Source organism: Sceloporus undulatus, chromosome 4 (assembly GCF_019175285.1).
Source record: "Sceloporus undulatus isolate JIND9_A2432 ecotype Alabama chromosome 4, SceUnd_v1.1, whole genome shotgun sequence".
Taxonomy (NCBI): Eukaryota; Metazoa; Chordata; class Lepidosauria; order Squamata; family Phrynosomatidae; genus Sceloporus; species Sceloporus undulatus.
In genome coordinates, this window is record NC_056525.1 from 242,670,809 (window position 1) to 242,695,343 (window position 24,535).

The 24,535-nt window shown below is 40.8% G+C and overlaps 1 protein-coding gene across 1 annotated transcript in view; it reads right to left on the bottom strand.

Moving 5' to 3' along the window:
- Positions 1 to 24,535, bottom strand: part of COL22A1 (collagen type XXII alpha 1 chain) — a 236,856-nt gene that overhangs the window by 101,429 nt on the left and 110,892 nt on the right. The window contains exons 11-15 of the mRNA XM_042466288.1: positions 22,516 to 22,569; positions 19,851 to 19,889; positions 7,131 to 7,184; positions 3,758 to 3,811; positions 1,385 to 1,438 (exon numbers count right to left, since the gene is read on the bottom strand). Coding sequence (XP_042322222.1) covers positions 1,385 to 1,438; positions 3,758 to 3,811; positions 7,131 to 7,184; positions 19,851 to 19,889; positions 22,516 to 22,569 — 255 coding nt within the window. The remainder of the gene's footprint in view (positions 1 to 1,384; positions 1,439 to 3,757; positions 3,812 to 7,130; positions 7,185 to 19,850; positions 19,890 to 22,515; positions 22,570 to 24,535) is intronic.

Sequence of the window (24,535 nt, forward strand, 5' to 3'; positions counted from 1 at the left end):
ATCAAGGCACCCTTCCAGAAAACATTCAGCAATGGTGGTTTAGGAGATTAGCACACTCTCCTTTAACATGCCTTATCCCTGATGGGATAAAGACACATTTATTTTTAAAACAGGTTTTTTTGCATTTGCCCATGGCTGGGCAAATTCATCCTGTATGCACCCCACATGCCAGTTGGGCTTATTCTGAGGTTTTTCTAGAACGGTATGTTGCCAAAAGATATGTATTAGGAATTTTTGAGAGGGGATTAGAAAAGAAAGCTGGTAAAATGCTTTTTTTATTTGGTATCCTCAGCAAGAATAGTATTTGCCCCAAAATGGAAACATAAAAGCATCCCAAAGGAAGATGATTGGCTTAATAAACTATACAAAATGTTAGAATTGGGAAAACTTATTAGCAGACTGAAAAATGAACTAAATAATAAGAGTGGTATAGATTTAAAATTGTTAATAGATTACCTAGAGAGAGAAAATGGGTCCTTTGGCAGTTGTAGGGTTAAAAGACTAATAAAATTACATTAGTTTATAGGATGCTAGATAACCTTAAATAATTATAATTGACCAGTCTGGAGAGAGTTGGGACATGGATCGAAGAGGAGTCTAGTTGTAAATTCATGGATAAAGTAAAATGATTTGGATTCAGAATATGGGTTTGGAGTACCACTGATCAGACTGTTTTAGGAGGCCAATAAATATTTATTAATAGTCAAAATTAAGACAAAGTAGGAAGTCAAGATGTATGACTGAAAGGGCAGGTGAAGAAGATGGTAGTATGAAGTACAAGTTGAGTGATGAGATGAATAAGAAGATATGAATGCAGAATTAAAGAGGAAGAGAGAAAAAGGAATGCATGAGTATAGCTGAATGTAGGGATATAGCTGAAAGTTGGGTGTTTCATGCATGGAATATGTTTGTTGATAGGGGAAAATTGATTGTTTGATTTGTTCTTTTTGTTTGTTATTGTGTGTTTTCTGTATGTGTGTTATTTGTTCACATATTTTACTCTCCCTCTCCCTGTCCCTCTCTCTCTCTCTATATATAGTATTTTTGGGGTTTTTTATGTCTATTTTGAAACTTAATAAAGCATGTTTAAATTTTTGTAAAAAAGTACAGGATTTTCCTGTTCATGAAAAGGCACATGATAAACCCGTCTGGCATCTAGGCTGTAAACGGGATGCATTCATTCGCTCATAGGTGAATGTGATAAAATCAATTTTTAAAATAAATGCACCTTTATCCTATTAGGGATAAGGCACATTAAAAGAAAATGTGTGAATCTCCTGTATTGAAAGGGAAGAGTGTTTGTTTTTGTCTTGCTTTTGGGAGAAAAAGTTGGAAACTGCTCCTGCTCCAATACTGAAATAGATAAATTCAAGGTATCACTCACCTTCAATCCAGGAGGCCCAGGGAGTCCAACTGCTCCAGGAAGACCTGGCTCTCCCTCAACAGAGAAGGCAAACAATGTTTTTTTATTCAAATATGTTTACTCTAGACATTTTACGCATCATTTAATGCTAAAATTAAATAGCCCGAATGATTTGTAAAGCAAGAGGAGCTAAACAGATATCACACGGAATAGTTACCCACAATATGACCTTAAATTGATATAAGAATGAAAAATATGCAAGCACAAGCACCACCAATAAGCAAATTCCAAAGGTCAAATTCCACAAAGAATGCTGTAGAAGAAATAAACACTAAATCCTATAACTGAAGACTGATAACAATATCCATAAGGAATGTTGTGGTGCTCATGTTTAATTGTGATTTCTCTTTTGCATTCATAAATTGGTGATGTGGATTATTTGAAAATATTGCCATGATTTGCCTGTCAGTTCGTACAGTGGGCCCTCGTTATCCGTGGAGATCCATTCCAGACCCCCCCACACACTGATACCAAAATCTGTATATGCTCAAGACCCATTGCACTCAATGGTAGTGTGGCCATGTGGCCACGCCACCATTGAGGACAATGGCACTTTGCCCCCACTCTCTCCCCAATGCCAGACTCACCATTTTCACTGTAGCAGGCAACAGGGGTTACCTCTTCTTCCTCCTCTTCTCTGCCTCTTCCCTCTCTTCTCCTCCTCCTCCTCCTCCTCTTCCACCGTCGCCACTGCCCTGGCTCTTTCTCCTCCTTCTCCTTCACTTCCCTTGTCTTCCTCCTCTTCCTCCTTCACTTCCCTCACCTTCTCCACCGTCCTCCTTCTCCTCCTCCTCCTCTTCTCCACATCCTCCACTTTCTCCTGCTCCTCTTACCCCCTCTGTTGTGCTGTCGCCACTCGTCATTCTTTTCCTTCCTTCTCCTCCTCCTCTTCTCCACATCCTCCACTTTCTCCTCCTCCTCTTACCCCTCTCTGTTGCGCTGCCACCACTCATCCTCCTTTTCTTCATCCTCCTCCTCCTCCTCTCCTCCGCTCTCCCTCGTTCCCTTCTTCCTCCTCCTCCTCATCCCTGCCATTTCCTCCTCCTCCTCTACCAATGCCACTACCATGCCCCTGTGGGCTTGCCATCCACATATGCTGAAATCTGTGGATGGCAAGTCCACGTATATGGATGGCAGACTGTATATGGAATTTTTTCCATAGAATTCTTTTGCATAAATACATTGCTATATCAGTTTAAGATCATATTGTGGAATATATAACTTGTTGTATGAACAACTATTCCATGGTGGGATACAGACCGCCCAAAAAGGCCTCCAGACTGTGGCAGCCCCCAGACCGCAAGGCTTCCCCGCAGAGCAAAAAGAACCTGCAAAAAACGGGTTCTTAATGCAGTGAGTTTGTGATGCTGCAATGTGCCATTAGAAAAACGTTGGGACGTGCAGATGCTAAGCCTCCGCCACATCAAAATGGCAGTGCCCATGTGTACAGGGTGCCGCCATTTTGACACCCCCCTCACTTGCTAGGGGTGAGGCCAATATGAGCGGTGCACCCTCGGCCAACCTCTAGCACCTGAAGGGGGCGCCGCAAAGGCCCATCTAGATTGGGCCTATGTGACATTCCTAATGGTCCATTCAGGTTATGAAATTCTGTTATTGCTCACATACTGAAACAGTGCTATGTATCTTTATTATTCTGATAATTTAACATAATAGAGCTATCTTATTATTGTATGAGGCACTCTGCCTCTATGCAAAATCTTTGCATATTTCACTTTCCAAATGGAAAAAAGCATTGTTGATCATGCTCATTGATTATTGATCCTTACATGTTGCACTACATTGGTATTCATTGTATATCATAACTCTGCCAACAATTTTTTTTTTGCTGCATTGATGTGATGTAGGATCTCACCCATCCTTTACTTGCTTGTAGTTGCCACTATAAGCTAAGAACACTTGCCCCTTCACCCCCACCACTACAATTATTCTGAGCCCATTCACTTCAGTCTCTCACACTGTATCCAGGATCCTTTTATTTGGAATGAATGAGCTTGGGGAAAGTGATTTCCCCCAGTGCCCCAGTGAATTCTCTAGTTTCCACATAAATCTCTACGAGAATTGTAATGAATGGCAGCACGCATTCTGCCTTTAAACATCCAAGAGCTCTTAATCCACATGAAGTCTGCCCGCTGCCTTGGCTCAAATACAACCCAGTTGAGGGTTTTTTTTTAACCTGCTGTCATTCATTTCAGTATCATTCAAAAGGGCAACATTAATCCCCAAGACACATTCCATTCAACACACATTGATTTGCAGCATCTGGCTTGCAGTATAAGGAAAAAGGGATTACAAGGAAGGAAGATAAAAGCTTACAGTTGTTCCTTTGGTGCCATCTCTCCCTGGGATGCCAGGTGCACCAAGAGAGCCCTAAAATAATAAGAATTACCATAAGAGAATTAATAGGGAGCCATCATCAGCATAAAATTAACACTGGCTGCAAGCAGAAGCACATGAACAATATACATGGTAAGTCTAATTGCTTTCTTTCCTAGCGACATTAATTTGTGGCCTCAAAGGAAACTTGTTGCCCAACTTCACAACTTCTGATATTAAGTACACTGTTTATTACTTGCTAAACACAGCCAGAGTGATGGCTGAGATTGCCCTGGTGGCTTATCAAGGGATATTCTGCACCCTAATATGGCTAGATATAAAACAATCTCTTAAATTGCTGGGCATTTACACTTTTTGAAAGCAAGTAGAAGAATGAATCTTTCAGTTTGCTCCTTTGACTTGTGTGTGTGTGTGTGTAGAGAAGAAATAATATTAGGGCTTGCAGAGACGCTTTTTTATTAGCAGAGATGGTGATCTCATCTGCTACCCTGCCCCAGGCTTCTCCCTAAATTCACTGCAATCTTCACAGGAGCTGGAGTGGAGGTTACATTTCTCAGCAACAATACATTATTGTGAACTATATGAGTTGTAATTCAAAGTAGTGTGCACTGTTATATTTGTTTTGAATGGGCAAGTAGAACCTATAGATTTTTTTAAAAGACCCACTCCTGGGGAACATGTGAACTGCTAAAACTGGTTTGTTAATATTAAATTACCGGTACTTTTGGACCCCTGAGACATGTCTGTAGAGATATTAAAATTTACCACTACACAACTGGGTGCATTGATAATACATACACACAACCATGGCTCACTTGATAACTCCTCCAATCAAGATGAGTTGGAGTTCCCAGCAGCTGATGATAGTGAGGGGTTCACTCTCCCTACAAATCTAGGATCCTTCTGGGGACTGGGTTCAAGGCTTCACCTGTGGATAGTAACATCTCAACTTGGAAGTCAGAAGAAGAGATTGGGCCTTCTTTCAGGCTGTAAAAATGACATGGACTTGACTTGAACCTATCAAAGGAAGTGCTCCACTATGAGAGTTGACTTCTTGAAAGTAGGGGCTTCTTCAGAAATGCCTAAATGTCTTCAGCTGAGTTCTGCATGGGAGTCCTACAGCCCAGCAATATAAGCCTTAATCTTATCACTCTAAGACTTCTGAAAGCGGTATACCTTAGGGTGAGATCTTGCACAAAGTCTTCCTTGCTCCCAAATGCTTAATTGGTGCTTAACCTTGGTCTATGTTTTGTTTTCACAGTGAAACGTTCCCAGATTATTTTCTATTTTGCCCTGGTACTGTGTTGATTTCAGACAGCCTAGCATTCCCTTTCTAACAATCTCCATATATACTGTTGTTGCCTGGGCTGACTTTGAGTACATTTACATTACCATTATACTTCTTTAACTGTGAGGGTTCCATCCTGTGGCCTCCTGGGATTTAGTAGTTTGGCAATTTAACTCCACATCACCTTGGCACCATAGTTCGGTGGAGTACAAAAGTGCTTTCTAGCAGAGAATTCAAAGTGTCTCACAAATATCAGAATTCTGCAGGATGGAGCCATTCCAGTTGAAATGGTATTAAACAACTATAAGTGTATGAATCAGATATTCTCTTATTGTCTTTAAAGATGTGGCATTTTGATTTGGCCCTAGAACACAGAACAATGGATGCAAGCTCTCGGAAAAGAGATTCTACCTCAACATTAGGAGGAATGTCCTGACAGTAAGAGCTGTTTGACAATGGAACACACTCCCTCACAGGGGGATGGAGTCTCCTTCTTTGGAGGTCTTTAAAGAGAGGCTGGATGGCCATCTGTCAAGGATGCTTTGATTGTGATTTCCTGCATGGCAAGGGGTTGGACTCGATGACCCTTGTGGTCTCTTCCAACTCTATGATTCTATGAAAAGCCCTAGCTATCCAGGAATAGAGAGAGGCTCATTCACAAAACATAATTATAGCACTATGATCCCACTTTAATTTCCTTGGGAACATCCTATGTAATCTTGGGGTTTGTAATTTGGTGAGGCATTGGAGTGTTCTGGCTGAGAATTTTAATGCCCCTCTCTGCATAGTAAATCCCAGGATTCCATAGGATGGAACCACTATGGAATAATGTGGAACAGTGCTATAATTCTATAATGAAAAAGGGCTCTACAACATACAACATACAGTGCGATGCAGAAGCTAAAAAGAACAATGCAATTTTAGGTTACATCAATAAAATATAGTGTCTAGATCAAGGGAAGTAATAGTCCCACTATATTCTGCTTTAGTCAGGCCCCACCTGGAATATTGTGTCCAGTTCTGGGCACCACAGTTCAAAAAGGACATTGAGAAACTGGAGGGTGTCCAAAGGAGGGTGCCTAAAATGGTGAGGGGCCTGGAAACCATATCCTATGAGGAATGGCCTAGGGAGCTGGGGATGTTTTAGCCTGGAGAAGAGAAGGTTAAGAGGTGATATGATATCCCTGTTTAAATACTTGAAGGGATGTCAAATTGAGGAGGGAGCAAGCTTGTTTTCTGCTACTCCAGAGACTAGGAGCCAGAGCAATGGATGCAAGCTACAGGAAAAGAGAGTCCACCTCAACATTAGGAGGAACTTCCTGACAGTAAGAGCTGTTCGATTGTGGAACAAACTCCCTTGGAGTGTAGTGGAGTCTCCTTTCCTGGAGGTCTTCAAACAGAGGCTGGATGGCCATCTGTCAGGTATGCTTTGATTTAGATTTCCTGCATGGCAGGGGGTTGGACTGGATGGCCCTTGTTGTCTCTTCCAATTCTATGATTAATAATAATAATTATAATATGCTTTATTTATATATAGTGCTGTAGATTTGTACAGCGATGTACATACAAACAATAAAATAGATAAGAGTAAACCTGATTCTGTGATTCTATGCTTCTAATCATTCCATTAAAAAAAAAAACAGATTAGAAATAATATTTTCCTTAAAACTCAGGTTTGTAAGCACAGAAAGTTTCATATATATCCAGCGATGTGATTCTCCCCATCTTCTCTCTGCAGCAATCAATCTCTGATATCTCTGCAGATATCATCTATATCTAGGAAAGGTTTCACAAAGGCTTAAGTACCTCTTTGTCAAGCTGATGATTTGCTGACAGTTTACAGTGCATTTTGTGCCATGTTGCCTCTAATGTTTTATGGTCCATCCTGCCATAACCATTGCAGCTGACCAATAAGTGCCTCACATGAATTACTTTGGAAACAGCATTCACAATCTCCAAGTACTGTTGTTACTGTCAGTGTAATCAGTCCACAGTGGGGTTGATGGGGGGAAAGAGACAAATATTTCTTCTGTAACTTTCTGAATATATTAAAGTTATTTTTACCTTTTCTCCTCTTTCTCCCATCAGCCCAGGTAATCCTTGGAGTCCCCTTTCACCCTAGTGAACAACAAAAGAGAGAACAGGGGTGTTATATGAAATAAAACACTGTCTTGAAATAGAACAAAAAAAGTTTCAATCCACATGCACCACATGGCAGACTTTGAACTGCAAGGACCGGGAACTGGACTACCTCTTGAAATCAAAAGAAAAACCCTTAAGATTCCAGATCTTGCATTTTATGCTTGTACAATACATCACCATGGCCATAGAAGAAACATCTAGCAATAGCAATAGCAGCTTCATTTAGCCAAGAGCACAATAGGGATGGAAAAATATTCAAAAATATTTTATTTAAAATAATCAAAAACAGATTTTTTTTTAGATGTTGAGAAACCCTGGTGTAGACGCATCCTTAGATGCAAGGAGAACAATTTTGTGATTTCACAATTTTCACACATGAAAATAAGACAAGTAAAGACAATCAGCCCTTCATATCCACAGATTTTTATCCACAGATTCAAGCATCCACAGCTTGAAAATATTAAAGAAATATATAAATTCCAAAAATCTAACCTTGATTTTGCCATTTCATAAAAGAAACATAGTTTTATTATGCCATTGTATTTAATGGAGTTCAAGCATCCATGGTTTTTGCTATCCATGGGGGGGGGGGGGTCCTGAAACCAAACCATAGTGGATACAGAGGGCTCACTTTATTTACATTCCTAGCTTGGGCTGATGGAAGCTTTGGTCAAGCAACATCTGGGGAGCCTTTCATCCTTCAATTCTTTTTTGTTTGTTTGTTTCAAAAACAGTAGGAAAATTCTGAATTCAAAAGGAAGATGCATGGTCACCCACTACCAAAAATGTGCTAGTTTTCCAGATACTTCCGCTGAGCAAGCATCTTTGAATTCACTTTGCATTTGGCTCTGAAGTGACAATTTGGTGAAAATCTGAAAGAAAGGAGGCATTTCCTAATTATATTATGCAATGAAATGAGATGGGGTACTCTGATCTCCTCACATTATTGACTTGATTTCCTTTTGGGCTGTTTCTTCTCCATTACTCCTTTGTCTTTTGTAAAACTGAAATGCAGAATGGGAACTTGGCCATCTACTCCAACCTTCTGCTCAGTTCAGGGAAACAAAACACATCAGCATTCAGATATGTTAACAAGCCATATCATTCTTTTTATCTTCTCCATAAAACTAATGACAACTCTAGGGATCAATAATTTCTGGGATGTTAATGGGAGGGGGATTAGCAACTGATTCTCCTCTACATCAAGGCAAAACAGAAGCCTTTAGGAGAGGCATGAAAAAAGTTGGATGTATCACGAAAGAAAGAAGAGTCAGTGAGTGACAGACAGTACTGGCAAAAACAACCTCCTGGGAGCTTTGGATAATACAGCTTTGTTACGGAGGCCATTAAAGGCTACAGGGAGGTAATTGCTCTTTCTTACGGTTGCCAGCTTCAGAATGGGGAAAGCCCCTTGGGCCGTTTGCAGCTGAGCTAATGGGGAAATGTTGGCACTGTCTGATAGCACTGACATAGAAAGAGATGCACCTATTAACATTTCCTGAGCATTGAGTATTACTCTTCCTTTTGCCCCTTTCCAAAATTAGTATACTTTTTCCCCATATTAACTATGTTTATCATTTGCTTCAGGATTGCACCACTATTTCATCAGTCTACAAACTGTGATCTGTAAAGTTTAGGTCTATGCTATCTGACAGATTAAAATTTATTAACAGCAGATGGGCCAGGATAGTCCAGGCTTGGCCCATGCTATCCTGGTCCAGGTCTCAGCCCAGATCAGTTTTTGGGAGGGTGAGGGGACAGGCAGGTGTTTAGATTCCTGCCTGCCCCACCACCACCACAGACATGTTACCCCTACACACCCCTTACCTTACTCTGCCATTGCTGCTAGTGAGATGACCCTAGATTGACGTGGAAACAGGGATTGGGCTGGATCCACCAGATTCGTGTCCAGGATCTGGGCCCAGGGCTAATGACCTGCGTCATCGAAATAGGACAACATGAAGCCGGGGGGACACAGACCTTTGGACCCATGCAGACAGCCCCATAAATGTTTGATCTGACATCAATCTCATGGCTCATTCCTGTGGAATCCTGGGATATGTAGTTTAGTAAAGACTTAATCTTCGCCAGTTTCCACCCTCCCCTATAATTTAGAGCATTAAAGCTGTATAGTAAATAATTCTAAATTCTTTATGAAAATGCAAGTCCCAGGATTCTATAGGATGGAGCATGTCAGCAAAAAAGTAATCAAAGCATTATGATTGTGTAGTGTGGTCACACCCTACATGAGCCTCCCCAAGCACTGAAATCCTCAGGAGACTCCTTTCTTTCAGACCCACCACCTTCACAGTCATGATTGGTGGGGATCCAAGAAAGGCCCTTCTTGGTGGCTGCCCCTAGTTTTTGTAAATCCTTTTCTAGAGAAGGTTGAATGGGCTTGTTTTTACAGTCCTTCTGTCATTGGGCAAATACTTTTTTGGATTCTTAAAGGCTCTTGAGAACTGGAGAAAGGGCTTTTAATGAAGACAACACAACTTTATATTGCTTAAATTGTATTGTATTTTTACTATGTGCTCTTTTATCATATTAAAAATCAAGTTTTATCTATACGTTTTGATTTTTTAAAATTTTGTTGGTAGTTTAATTCCACTTTAATATTGAAGGTCTGCTTTCTCTGCTTTCTCTGTGTTGTGTTTCAATCTGTAAGCTTCCTAGAGTCCTTGTTTTAGGCAAAGACTGCTTATAAATAATGTCTGGTATCCTGGTCAGCCATTATACATATCATAAGCCAAACTCACAATATCCTAATTGCTGAAGATTCACAGTTCTGGTCATGGATTGGGATACAGCATCACCTCTCTTTCCCTGCCCTGATCCAGACAAAAACTTCCCTATTGTTTGCACTCAAGAAAAAAAAACACCATTGGTTCCAGAGAACACTTATTATTATTATTATTATTATTATTATTATTATTATTATTATTATTATTATTAACCTTTATTTATGAAGCGCTGTAAATTTACACAGCGCTGTACATGCAATCTTTTTAGTTAGACGGTTCCCTGCCCTGCCTGGCAATACAAATCACACCTTCACAGACATGTTTCTGTTGGACATGACAGGGACAGTAAGAATTAAATTTTCTCACTCATTTGGGCTGATATTGCTACATCATCTCCACAGATGCTATTTACATAACATAAAAGGCACATCAATTTGCATACGTCATACCAATTATGCATAACACAATTATGTCATGTCTGGTTTGCGTCTGACTTACACATAAGACCCTATTTACTGTAAGAAACAATGGAAGCCATAAATGGAGAGGAGGAGACTGATCAAGGATTTAGGTATCCATATTGGTTCCTCAAGGAAACAATGGAGGACTATACTGCCCTTTTGCTTCCTACACTTGGGGGAAAATGATTTTGGCCTGTAATGCCCTCGTATGTCCAGACCATACAGGCCTTGTCTGTATGGGCCAAAAGTTCTGTTGTCCCCTTTCTGGCATCATCCTGTTTGGATGCATGGTTCAAATCCTGGTTCTGGCATGCTCAGCACCAGAACCAGGGTATAGCACCCTTAAAATGAATTTGCAATATTTACCTCTTACTCTGGATCTTCCGGGAAGACCCAGAGCCCTCCATTCCTATGCTAGAACAGCTGTCTGCATCAGCATCCCACTGAGTGGTGTGTCCACTACTGTCATTGGTCACTAATTCACAGAACAAGATACCCAGACAAACAGTTGATGTTGGACATTGCATTCATACTTCAGGAATGAGTGACCTGCAGCAGCAGAGGACACACCAGGTTCCTGACCAGGACACACATGTAGATATCAGCCCAGGTAAAGAAACACTGGGTAATGTCACAGAGGGGAAATCAGAGGATATCCAAGGCCAGGATACACCTTGCTCCCCATGAAGTATCCTGGCAAGTGCAGTCAAAGCCTCAAAGGAAATGTTGCTACATTTTTGGCCCAGGAAAAGTCATCTCCCCCCTCCCACTCCAACAGAATAACTTCTTGTTGACTTTAAAATCACTTCTTGTGTATAAAAGGTGTCTCCTGACCCTGAAATGTGGCACAATTATGGCGATCATATTTTTTTCTGGAGCGAGGGGGAAGCAGGGGATTCTAACACTCCAAGGTCCCATTATGGGACAATCTAAGTCTGCTAAACTTCAAAAGTTCTCCCTCAGTATTAAAAGAATATAACCATAGAACTGAAAGACCCACAAGAGGCATCCAGTCCAACCCCCTCTCATGCAAGAAGACACAAGTAAAGCAGCCATGACAGATGGGCTCTGTTTCAAAACATGCAAAGGAAGAGACTCCACCATCCTTCGAGGAAGCATGTTCCACAACTGAACAACCCTTACTGTCAGGAACTTCTTCCTAATTAAACTATCCTGTGAATATTAAAACCTTTACATATGTTGGATAATTGGTTATTAAGTGTGCTTTATGGTTTCCACTGATGATGAACATTTCTTCCAGTTTTCAAGTTTCAAGATTCACATCTCTCTTCATTGGCCTGCAAAGTGCAATGGAGTTTGCAAATATGCTGTGAACGTGACAGCAGTTTGCTGATGTTGCTGCAATAAATATTTATGATGAATTCTTGAAGGTGTGCCACAGACGCTGTACAAATCATTGCCCTCTTGAAAGCCCAGGTGCAAAAATCCATTAGCTTAATTAGATTAAAACCCTATTAATACCTTGGCAAAGATGGTGCTGAAGTGTGGAATGAATTTATACAACGGGTAAGGCAATTCATCACACCTACAATAGCTTACCTTAGAATATTTATCAACATGAGTGGGAGGGGAAATCCCACTTAGCAACTGTACTTTATTTTAATTTAAGCAATTCAGTAATAAAGATACTTTGTGAACCTCCATTTGTGAGATAAAGTGCAAGAGAAAATAAAATATACAAAATAGAGCTGTTTCCTATAAAAGGATGCAGCGATCCTTAAAGAACTGGGTGCATGGTGATATATTTTGAGTGTAGAGCTGGAAAGAATGGTGTGAAAAGGAAAGGATTTTCAAATAAATTATTCAAATTCTTATTTACTTGTTCTTTTTAAAATAAATAAATGCATATCTACTGATTAGAAACATATTTTTTCTGCAACTATGCATTGCTATTCTGTATCTTTGAGTCACTTCTGACTTATGGTGATCCAAAGGCATATGAAATGTTAAAGGCAATAAAGGAAAGAAGAGTAGCAAGTCAAAAAGGTGATAGGAACAAGCTAAGAACCATGAACACAACAATACAATGGATAGTGTGTATAGATTTAAAAAAACTACTACTATGACCATTGCAGAGAAATAGAAAACAATTAAAAAGGGGAAGAACGAGAGACTTATTCCACTAGATTTGAAAAATCAAAGGAAAGTTCAAACCAAGGACTGAGATGCTCTATGACAATAAAAATAATGCAATTCAAGACCAGGAAGGAATAAAAAGACATTAGATACAATACACAGAAGAGCTATATAAAAGAGATGACAACATTAAGAACACACGGAACATAGAGCCATATGAAAATGAACCCCAAATTGTCCAGGAATGCTGCCAACACACACTCACACAGCTGATAAGAACCCACTGGGCAAAAAGTAAACACACTGAGCTGCCAAGAAGCAGTTCCTCAATAATACCAATTGACGTCCAATAGAATAAACCACTAGCCAGTCCAAAGTTCAGGATTACAGAAAGCAATACTACCAGTCCAGTCTGAGGTCAAGAGTGCCAGAGGGTTGGTCAAAGTGTCTGGTCCGAGGTCAAGATTCAAAGGCAAGATTCAAAGGCAGTCAAAGGTCTAGGAAGCCAGGAGTCAGATGTAGCAGCGTTCGCTAATGAGAACAAATAGTCTCTGACAAGAGCACTCAGCATCCGCCAGGTGTCTTATATCTACCTCCCTTATCATAGCTGCTAATTGCCTAATGAACATTTCTCAGCAAGTCTCTTGGAACGCCCTTTCTGATCTCCTCTGGCTAAAGGAAGGAACCTCAATGCTCTGCTGCTCTATGTCTCCCAAGTCTGACATTTCTCTTGGGGCAAGGCTGGGCTGCTGAGCCCCAGGATCCACTGGAGGAGATCCCACAGAGCTCGGGTCTGGCTGAGCCAAATCCACTGGGGCTGGGAGAGCAGAACTGGGACCTGACAGGGCAGAACTGGGGCCTGGCACAGCCTCAGTTTCCTCCTGCACCTGTGGATTCGAGTCCTCCTCGTCATCCTCTGAGTTCTCCTCGTGGCTGGCCATGACACAAATTATATGTTTAAAAAAAGCTAGATGAAATCTGCAATAAGTCACCAGGAACAGTTGATGTTGAGCTGCTGCAATCCACATTGACATAGTCAGCTGTAGTGCTAACTAACATATGTGAACAGATATGGAAAATAAAATGATGGCCAACAGACTGGAAATGATCAATATACATCCCCATCAACAAAAAGGAGACACAAAATTCTGCAGCAACTATAGGACCATAGCACTAATATCTCATGCAAGTGAAATTATCCTCAAATCTATAAAAAAAATAGACTTCAACCATACATGGAGAGAGAAATCTATTCTCTCTATCCTGCTGAGTTTATTGACTCATTTTGCACTTTGAATATAGTTTGCAGCAACTTAAATAAGGACAAAGGGAGAAGTGCAAAGAGGAGTGAGTGTCTAGATCAAGGGAAGTAATAGTGCCACTCTATTCTGCTCTGGTCAGGCCCCACCTGGAATACTGTGTCCAGTTTTGGGCACCACAATTTAAAAAGGATGTTGAGAAACTGCAGCGGGTCCAAAGGAGGGTGACTAAAATGGTGAAGGATCTGGAAATCATGCCCTATGAGGAATGCCTTAGGGAGCTGGGGCTATTTAGCCTGGAGAAGGTTAAGGGGTGATTTGATAGCCCTGTTTAAATACTTGAAGGGATGTCATATTGAGGAGGGAGATAACTTGTTTTCTGCTGCTCCAGATACTAGGACCTGGAGCAATGGATGCAAGCTCCAGGAAAAGAGATTCCATCTCGACATTAGGAGGAACTTCCTGACAGTGAGGGCTGTTCAACAGTGGAACAAACTCCCTCAGAGTGTAGTGGAGTCTCCTTCTTTGGAGGTCTTTAAACAGAGGCTGGATGGCCATCTGTCAGAGATGTTTAGATTGAGATTTCCTGCATGGCTGGGGGTTGGACTGGATGGCCCTTGGGGTCTCTTCCAACTCAAGGATTCTATGAAAAGCAGCTGAAAATGTCAGACAACAGAGGATAATAAGGACTGTCCCTGTCAAACTGAGACAACTAGAAGGTATGAAGTATGGAGTGTTAAAATATGTCACAAATGCCAAATTGAAATGTTTTGCATATAAAAGTGTGAGATTAATGAGTTGTTATACATTCTTGTGTCAAAATTCATCAACAAGATTTAGGATTGTGGGGATTTTTTTTTTAGGGGGCAGTTAAATGTGCATCATAAAATTATATTTGAATCATGGGCATGGTTCCCATTTTGGCTGAAAAAGTTTTGCAGTTCAAGCCAGCCAGCAGATGCCAGTGTATCCTCATCAAAGGTTGTCTTCCAAACTGTTGAAACCAGAAAACAGAACAGTAGCAAACAGACATAAAGCAAAAATAAAACTGCAAGTAGTAAGCCTTGCGAGTCCTGTGGTGCAGAGAGATCGGCTGCTGGGTCACACAATTATGTGATCTTGTAACAATTATGTGCTCATTATTCTGGGTCAGTGAATAAAACCAAAACCCTGCAATTATGGTATCTGAAAGAAAAAATCCAACTAAACTTCAGTGCTCTTATCTAAGCATGAAACTGTGACTCCCAGGTATGGGGGTTCATATTCCAAAAACTGGAAGCCTAGAAAGGGGATTTTTTCCTCATGTTACAATTTAATGTCAGAGAAATTTGCCTGTGTGTGACAAATGCAAGTTGAGAAAAAATGTGTGGGGGAAAACTAGCTCAGAAAAAGTTTTTTAAAATATTATGAAAGAAGTAACATTTGGTCATTGGTGACATAGGTCTTACATCAATGCCAGAATATGGAGGCCCATACAACTTCCAGGTATCACAACCAGCATAGCAAATGGTGAGGACTGTTGGAAACTGCAGTCCAACAACATCTGGAGAAACTCAAGCCCCCCATCCTTGTCTTAGATGCATTGTAACTGGACAATTGCAACCTTTGGAAGGATGTTTCTACCTTTGAAATGGGTTTTGAACATGAAAGCGGTGGACTCAAGAGCTCTGTTGACCTGAGAGCCAGTGTAGTGTTTAGTGGTTTGAGTGTTGGACTAGATCTCCAGGAGATCTGGGTTGGAATCTCTGCTTGGACATTGAAACCAACTGGGTGACCTTGATCAGGTCACATTCTCTCAGCCTGAGAAACACACACAGAGAACAAATCTTGGCAAGAAAACTCCATGATAAATTTGCCTGAAGGTCACAATAAGTTGGAAATGACTTGAAGGAGCAAACAATAACCTTGTTGACCAGAACCTTATATCAGAAAATTGGAAAAGATGAGTTACTACAGCAGACTGGCTTTGTAGGTTTTGTCCCATTCTTTGTTGACGCTATTATTTGCCATTAAACTGGCCTCCACTTATGGTGACCCCATGAATGAGAGACTTCCATAAGCACCATCATCAGCTTCCCTGCTAAGGCCTTCCAAACGCAGGAATGTGGTTCCCTTGATTGAATCAACCCACCTTGTTTCTTCTTTTTTTTTTACTTTCTTTTTCTTTCTTTTATTTTTTGCTGCCTTTTACTTTACCAAACATTATAGCTTTTTTCCCATTGAGTCAATTCATATTTTATTCTCCTTCTAAGCCTAATATTCTTCTTATGACTCTCCAACTTGGGGTCATAACCTCTGCAGCCAGAGGTTGCAACCTGCCTCAGGTGGCACCATAATGTAGGATGAAGGCAGGCACTTTTGTTTGCAATACTGCAGATATTTTAAAGAGTTGATTTCAGGGAAAAGAAACAACTGGGCTATGCTTCAGGCAGAATGTTTTTCTTTGGAATAGCAGCATCCTTAAGCTGAGGGTCCTAAGTGGTTTGAGAATGTGGATGCATCTACACCTGAGAAATAACACCGTTTGACACCACTTGTGTCACTTGCTGTATCTCCATCCTATGGAATTCTGGCACTGGTGATTTTACAAGGTCTTTATAAATAATTTTTTAAAAATGTCTACCCCACTTTTTGTTAAAGCAATCAAAGCGGGTTCTCTGCCAAAGAGTGCTAGTCCTGCACAAATCTAAAATCCCAGGATTCTATAGGATGGAGCCATGGTAGATAAAGTGGTGTGAAACTGCAGTATTTCTATAGTGTAGATGCATCCTGAGATATTTTGAAATCTTCAGTAGAACATCTTCTTCAAGTCCCACCAATGGGACTTGATTGGGATTGGTGTGCATTGTATTTGATTGATATGCAGGAACAATAGCAATTGCTATTGCAAGTACATTTCTATATCGCTTATCAGTGCACTTAAGCAAGTAAACCTAAGTGGTTTACAATGTGTAAGCGAATTGCCCCCAACAAGCTGGGTATTCATTTTAGCAACCTCAGAAGGAAGCAAGACTGAGTTGACTCTGAGCTGAGAGGACTTCTTCTCTGACAATACCCAGAATTTAAAGTGTCCTTTCAAGGGACCTCTCATCTTCCACAGTAGTCTTCCATTGCACAGTGGAGCCCTAATTTTTTTCTGCAAGCACTGACTATGCTGTTCTGCTAAACTGTATTTTGATATCTTTTGATCATGATCATGCTTGATCATCACAAGCATTAAAATGGAAAGCTCTGGAGCAGTTGGGTTAAATTCACCAGTATAAAGCCCATGAGCTAACAGAGAGAATTTGTGAATCTCCCAGGGGTATAAGAGAAGAACCACTGGAAATACATGCCTCCTGTTTTCTTCTAAATCACTGCCCACTTTGTGTTGCTTTGGCTGGGCCTGACTGCAGCAGGTCAAAAGATGAGAAACAGGCAGAATAATTGCAAGCAATTTATTTAAATATGTATCACTGCTGGTATCTCACTTGCTTCCTTTATGCCACAACATTTATACCTAGGGCTTGTCAATACAATGGGGAGGGGGGAATTGAAATGCCCCTCCCCTCCAATCTAGTGTTATAAGGCCACATGACATTGGGCCTCATCTGCACCAAATGTGGGATATACTCCCTTAACACAGATTTTAAAAACTCACAGTTTTCTCTGGACTTTTGAGAAATTCTGGTGTTTCCTGAAGTATAGGCAATTGATCTGCCCTGGATTTGGGACTGTGGATGGGAGGCAAGACAGATCACTGCCTGGCAGATACTGCTGTCCAGAATGGTTACAGAAAAGGTTTTATTTTTCTCCTCAGCACTAGCTGGCATTCAGTTTCTTGTTCTGATATCAGAAACAAGGTGCCAGAATACAGTGGTGCCAAGGAGGAAAAAAACCTTTCTGAAACCATTCTGAGCTGGGAATTGGTCTGGGCACTGAGATAAATGACAGGTAAGTGGCAGCAATCTGTCCTGGCTCTGATGGAAGTAGAGCAGTGGTGGTAGAAGTTGATGAACAAAAGAAAGTAGTGGCAGACCAAAGCAACATCTTGATTTAGGGATATATGGAGACAACTAGCCAATGTTCCTGTGGCAAAACAAGCAGTGGGTGGCTCTGGGCTGAATGCAAGGCAGAACAGTTTGGGGAGTTCATTCAGACTTTTGCCCCTAGTGCAAACAAGCTTCTAGCCACAATAGCACACTTACAAGTTACTCATTGAAACCTCACTAGTGCTAGATGCCTGCTGTGTTAAATTTCCTTGAATGCAATGCCCTGAACATCTCTGCATTTCTTTCTGGAAAAATCAAAAGAGAAACCCTCCATGTTGTGCGTTGCTTATGTTGAGAGTGCGCCGCAAAAAGAACCCGGAAACACTGGATTCTTTTTACTCCTGAGGGCTGGCGCGTGGTTTGGGGGCTGCACCATCCCTCCAGAGCTAAGATAGGCGATCTGTACTGCCCCTTTATCAGATACTCAGAAGAAACTTCTGAAACATTTAAACAGAAAATAGAGCTTTCATTACAGCAAGCAAAATTTCTCTCTTTTTTGTTTAGAAAGTACAAGAAAGACTTCTTCAAAGTAAAACAAATATCCACACCTGATGTTAGAGCAAAAGAACACGTCAAAACACAACATTATACAGTAATTCAGCCAGAGGGAGGGTGAGAACAAGGCAATGCTACAGCTACAGCTGAATGCTCTGCAGATCCAAAACCTCTTTGCAGTTTGAAGAGCTGCCACTCAGTTCTTTTGCCAAGGAAATGGAAAACAGTAGGAGCACTTGGCACAAGCATGCCTGTGCTGATGCCAAGGTTGTCAGACCGACACCAACAGAATGTGGCCAGCAGGTGCACACCTTCTCAAACTGCTGAGGGGCCAGAAATGCTAATTTTGCTGTTGAAGGATGGTCCCATGAGCCTGTCACTGGCAGGGAGACCAAAAGGACATGACAGGCAGCATGGAAATGACATCACTTGCTGGCTTTGCCCCCCTTGCTATCCAATGAAGGAAATGTTGTTTCAATTCAGCATCTGGTTCCTAGACAATACTTCATATTTTGTCTTTGACAAGCTTTGAGGTAATCTGATTAATCACCTGGTGTCTTGAAACAGTGGTCCTAATCCATCCACTACTTACAACCAGAGTAAACCCACTGAATCAATTACTGAGTGATGAGTCAACAATTATATCCATTTTGAGGGAAAGATAGGATATACGTGCAATAAATAAATAAAACATTAAAAAATGCATGCTGTTGAGTCAATGGGACTACCTTAGCTGGAACTAGACTTTGGAGTGATTTCAAGAAAAAACTCATAGTACTTTTAAACCTTCAGGCAACAGATATCTGTGACGGAGTGGTACTGATTGCCTTGGTGTAAGCTACTTGGAACTAGTTGGCAGTATTGCCACTGGTTTCTCCTAGTTGGGGGTACTTGGGAGACTGAATCCTCATAAATTCCAATACAAATTGACCTAATCTTCATCTCCCATTGTAATGTGTTGACCAGAATTTAGTTAATCCATGGCTTTTGAGCAACCCAAATAATCTTCCACACAAATAGTGTGTTTGGAAAAAAATATTAGAAAAATTATACTAACTGCCATGCTTTTTTTAAAGCCAATAAGTGTGGGATGGGTATAGAATGTAGTTATGGGTAAATGCAGTCAAAAGTGACATTAGCTAGGAAGAGTTGGGTTGATCTATGCATTTTCCAACATGGCACTGTATTGTGCTTTTTAAAGCTTTGTCTTACACATTTCATATATCGTTTGTAAACAATAAAGGATCCATCCAATATTTGCTTACACATATGATTGATAGTTACTTCCTAAGTAGTACTACAGAAAACATCATATTAGTTGGGCCTAAGAGTCTTAATTGGGAAGAAATTCACTTGCAGCCAATGGGATTCATTGATAACGAATACATATATACATGATCAGGCTGACATTCTAGCCTTAGTCATGCTTCTTGATGGAAAGTCAGGATAAAAATTAAATTGCAACCTGGAAAAATGGATTATAACTCTCAGAATGCAGAGACAGAATTTTTGTACAAAATTTGCCAATTTATCCAAGTCTTGAGTGTGACCATACCTTTTCTCCCTTTTCTCCTCGGCCAAATCCTCCTCCACCCTAGAAAAAGAAATGAATCCAGAGTTAACAACAGCCATATAATAATAATTGGCAAGAATTTAAAGGGTAAACTATGCCTGTTGACAGAACAGATATTTGAAGCCATTCTAAGAGCAAACTTTTGTTTTAAAAAAATGCTAATATGATTTGGAAAGGATTACTCTGGAGAAGTGGTATAAATTTTTTAAATAAATAAGTAAAATATACAATGAATCTCACTTGCAGATGGAGTGATTTGAAGGAATGTGGACCACCTTTAGGGGTCCAGAGTGTGCTTACAACTCTCCAAAGTAAAAGCCAAATGCAAATAAAATAAAAATAAATCAAACTCTTCAGAATCAAGATCAAACAGAATTACTCTATTGGACATCAGTAGCAAAACTGGGTCTCATGGGTTTGTACTGTGAGGGTACGTGGGAAATTCCCTTTTGGAAGTCGCATCCCCCAAAGCCTAAATCTCTTTGGGTCATAATGGGGCTTGACAGACTGCCCTGAATGGATGGCCTGTAGCCGCCCGTTTTTATGGTGCAAGAAGGCCGCACCACCCATCAGCGGGTTCTTTTTAGTCCAGGCACTGGGCGCCATTGTTGTGCCATTGGTGCACTCATGCACACCAATGACACATGCATGGCATGGCGATGTTTGGATGCTGCACCATGCCTGCATCATCATGGCGGCCCCCATGTGTGCAAGGGAAGCCTGGGAGCGTGCGGACACTCTGTACTCCTAAGCCCTAAAATTGGCTCCAGACTGCCGCTTTCCGGCAGTCTGTACCAGGCCAGTGTTGCCAGATTTTCAAAATAGTAATAAGGGACCATCAAAACTCATGATTTACAGGGTTAACCATCAGGGAGTAGCTATGAGAAACTTTGAGCTCTACCTAAATACCAAATGAAAATGTTGATTTTAGTTAAGTTAGCCATGTGTTTCTCTGTACCATTAACATGTTTTTTCAGATGTACAGATAACACTCTTTGGAAGAGAAGGCTAAAGGCCTTGTAAAACTACAAATCTAAGGATTCCATAGAATGGAGCTAAGAAGTGTCAAATTCTATATTTCTATAGTGGAGATACACCCCAAGTCAAGTTGATCCAGTCACTTTCAAACCCATTACTTCTCATTCATAAGAAAGAAAAGGGTTGAAGAAAAGAAACATGTAACTTGGCCCACTTTATTTTAATTATTTACAAAGAGATCAGAGAAAGGTTTAACATCTTGTGCAATTAAACTGTGTCCAAGGCCACCACTGGGCTTCTGCTTCAAACATAGCTGAGTGACCCAAAAAGCCACATCAAGCACCTTATAACTTGTAATGACTAGGGTCCTCCAGTCACTTGAGGACTTCTCCTGAACCACAAAGGGTTAATCTGGGGGGAGGTACATGCTAATGAGAGCTGACATCACATGCTAATAAGCTGTGACATCATAGCTGATGTAAGGTCTAACTGACCAATTAGAGAGTAGGACCGGGAGATTCAAGAACATTCCTTGAGTAGCCTTTAAAAACCCTTTGCCGCCCACCATGTGGTCCTTTGTCTCTCCCTCCCTCTTCTTGGGGGAAACCAGATGTTTTCTTTGTTCTCTGTGAGGAACAGGCTCAGGAATGCAGGTGGAGTTGGCAAGAAGCCCTCCCTGCATCCAGAAACTCAACACGAACTGCAAATCCCATCGCTGTGTGAGTAGCTAGGAAATGTGTTAGCTAGTGCATGTAGGTTTTGTTATGTTTACCTAATAGCTGCCTGAAATGAACTCTTTGTAACTATGCTTTTCTGTACCTGCAAGGCAAGGAGGCTTTGCATGAATGATATCTTCGTATCCTATTCTATTTCTTTAAAATAAATATCTTTCTTTAAAAGTATCTGCTCTCTCTCTCTGCTCCTGTACACGTGTCTTAGTTCGGTTACTGGTTGCTTTAAGTTAACAAGGAAATGGAAACTAGAAATCCCTAGCAAGTCCCAGTGTGTGCTTAGGGAGACATAGTTCATTGAGATTCACTGGGTGGTGGCAGTGAGATACAGGATCTCAAGGGGTATCATTCAGCTCAGCAGGGAGTGGGAATGGAGACCTAGGAGATCCTAGAAGGGAAGTTTAAGGGACTCCCTGGGAGTAAGAGCCACGCACAGGGCTGATTACCCCCAGGGATCACCACATGGTGGCAAAGGGTTTTTAAAGGCTACTCAAGGAATGTTCTTGAATCTCCCGTTCCTACTCTCTGATTTGTCATTTAGACCTTACATCAGCTATGATGTCACAGCTCATTAGCATGTGATGTCAGCTCTCATTAGCATGTACCTCCCCCCAGATTAACCCTTTGTGGTTCAGGAGAAGTCCTCAAGTGACTGGAGGACCCCAGTCATTACATAACTGTTCTCACTATGCTAAATTAGGGGAAATCTTTACATGTCAACCATCACAGAGTCAAGGCCCAATTCACAAAGTATCAAGTTGTCCTGGGCTGATTCCAAATGTTGTCCCCTTCTCCACCCCGAGCCCTTATACCTGAAAGGAATCAGAAGTCAAAGAGGATGCATTCTCATTATCTGTTTTGTCTGACATAGCTATTATATTGACCATATGTTTATATTAGGATAGGAAGACAAAGTAATCCAGAGACTTTGAGCTTACTGGTTCTCCTTTTTCTCCCTTTGGGCCAGGAAGTCCAGCTGATCCAACTTCTCCCTTGTCAAAAGGAAAAGGATGTTAACCCTCGAGTGCAGGATAAGATAAGTCTCGTCTATAGGGCTGGTCAGTATTTGTTTACTCATGCTTCATTTGCAGAAATATAGGAGAGGCTGAATGAGAACATCAAGGGAAGAGAAAGGTTATATAGGAAGAATTAATGCAGTGTGACACCACTTTAACTTTCATGGCTCCATCCTATGATTTTGTAGTTTGTCATGGCAGCAAAGCTCTCTGACAGAGCAGGCTAAATATCACAGAGAACTATAAATTCAGATTTCCATAGCACTGAGCCATGGCAATTAAAGTGATGTCAAAATGCATTGATTCTGCAGCCAAGGGTACATGAACAGGAGAAGGGCTCCATGTTGTATAGAAACCTTTGCTCAATTTCTTCCCTGCATGTGGCACAAGCTGATATTGGGTGGTAGAGCTAGTTAGACCATGTCATACCATGGCTAGAGCTGTTAAAAAAGTGGTCCCTTGACATGAATGTCTATTCATAGCTGACTGTAGAGGGTAGTTTTCATCTCCATTACTAAGCCAAAGAGACAGTGTTGTCCAAGAACTGCTCTGGTGGTCATGTGGCCAGCTGTTACCTTCCCACTGAAGTGGTACTTATTTATGTACTTGCATTTGCATGCTTTCAAACCATTAGGTTGGCAGAAGCTAGGACTAGTGACAGGAGGTCACCCCATCATGTAGCACTCAGGCCTCAAACTGCCAACCTTCTGATTGCAAATAATCAGAATTGGCATCTTAACCACTAAGCTACATATCCCTGGTTAGCATGGACCAACTTTGCACTCATGGTGCTGATAAAACCTATGTGTGCTTTGAGGAAATAAAGTGAAAGCTGTTTCTGATCTCTTGTCCGGTGATTTTATGTGTAACATACCTGCCAAATACAAATCCAGGGCTGGCCCTACCACTAGGCAAACTTAAGCAGTTTTGCAGCCAAGGTGTATGAGTTTAGGACACATCAAATCTGTTTCATCTCAAAATATGTCACAAGAAAGTAAGAATGTGTTTCTCACATCCAAGGATCCAATTTTCCTTGGAATTATCCCAAATGAACTGGATTGTTACCCAAAACATGACCTGGACTTCAAACCAAATTTTGTGGTCAGTGTGCACCCCTTTGAAAAAGTCATCAGGCAGATCATCTGTTCTGTATGCTAAGCAGAGATCATTCATGTCCCAGGAACAAAATTAGGATAGCCTTAATAGAACCAACTTATAAAAGTATTGAAAAGCTCACTTTCAGTCCAAGCTTCTTTCTAGAGAACTGCATTTCACTTATCGTAAACTTGCTGTGCATTGTTATTTGTAGAATCATCTATGAGTCCGTATATTGTGGGGATGGTGGCCAATAAAATATATATCCTTTCTATTGTTGTTTCCTTCTTGGAGTAATTTCTCATGTCGTTCCACAAAAGGGCCCTCATCAGTTAAACTGTCACAGATTAAAATGGGAAGCTTCTATTTATAGAGCCACAGAAACACAGGACTTTGTGCTGTAGCTCAAAAGAGAAATGGGAACAAATGAGACAAAGGCATAGTTCTATACAATTTTGAATCCCCAAAGTATATCAATTTTAAATTTTTAATTAATTAATCAATTTTGCCAACCCAACCAGTTCAAACATTTTAGGGCAGAACTATGTGCAAACAGGCCTTCCATCCTATCTGAGGGCAAGGAATTGGAGAGGGAGGACATTTCATCAAATTTCTACAGGAATGAAAAAATTATTTTAGTAAAGAAAATATTCATTACTATTGTTGAAATGCAAGATAATGCATTGTCTAATGCTCATCAAACCTCTGCAAGAAAAACTGAGCAGCAACAAACATTCCTCACACTAGATGAAATTTTCCGAGGGCGGTTTCTACTCAAAGATATATGTTATACGGATAATGTGTTTCCTGCATAGGTCGAGATCCTGTATCATGGTCCATGTGGGAT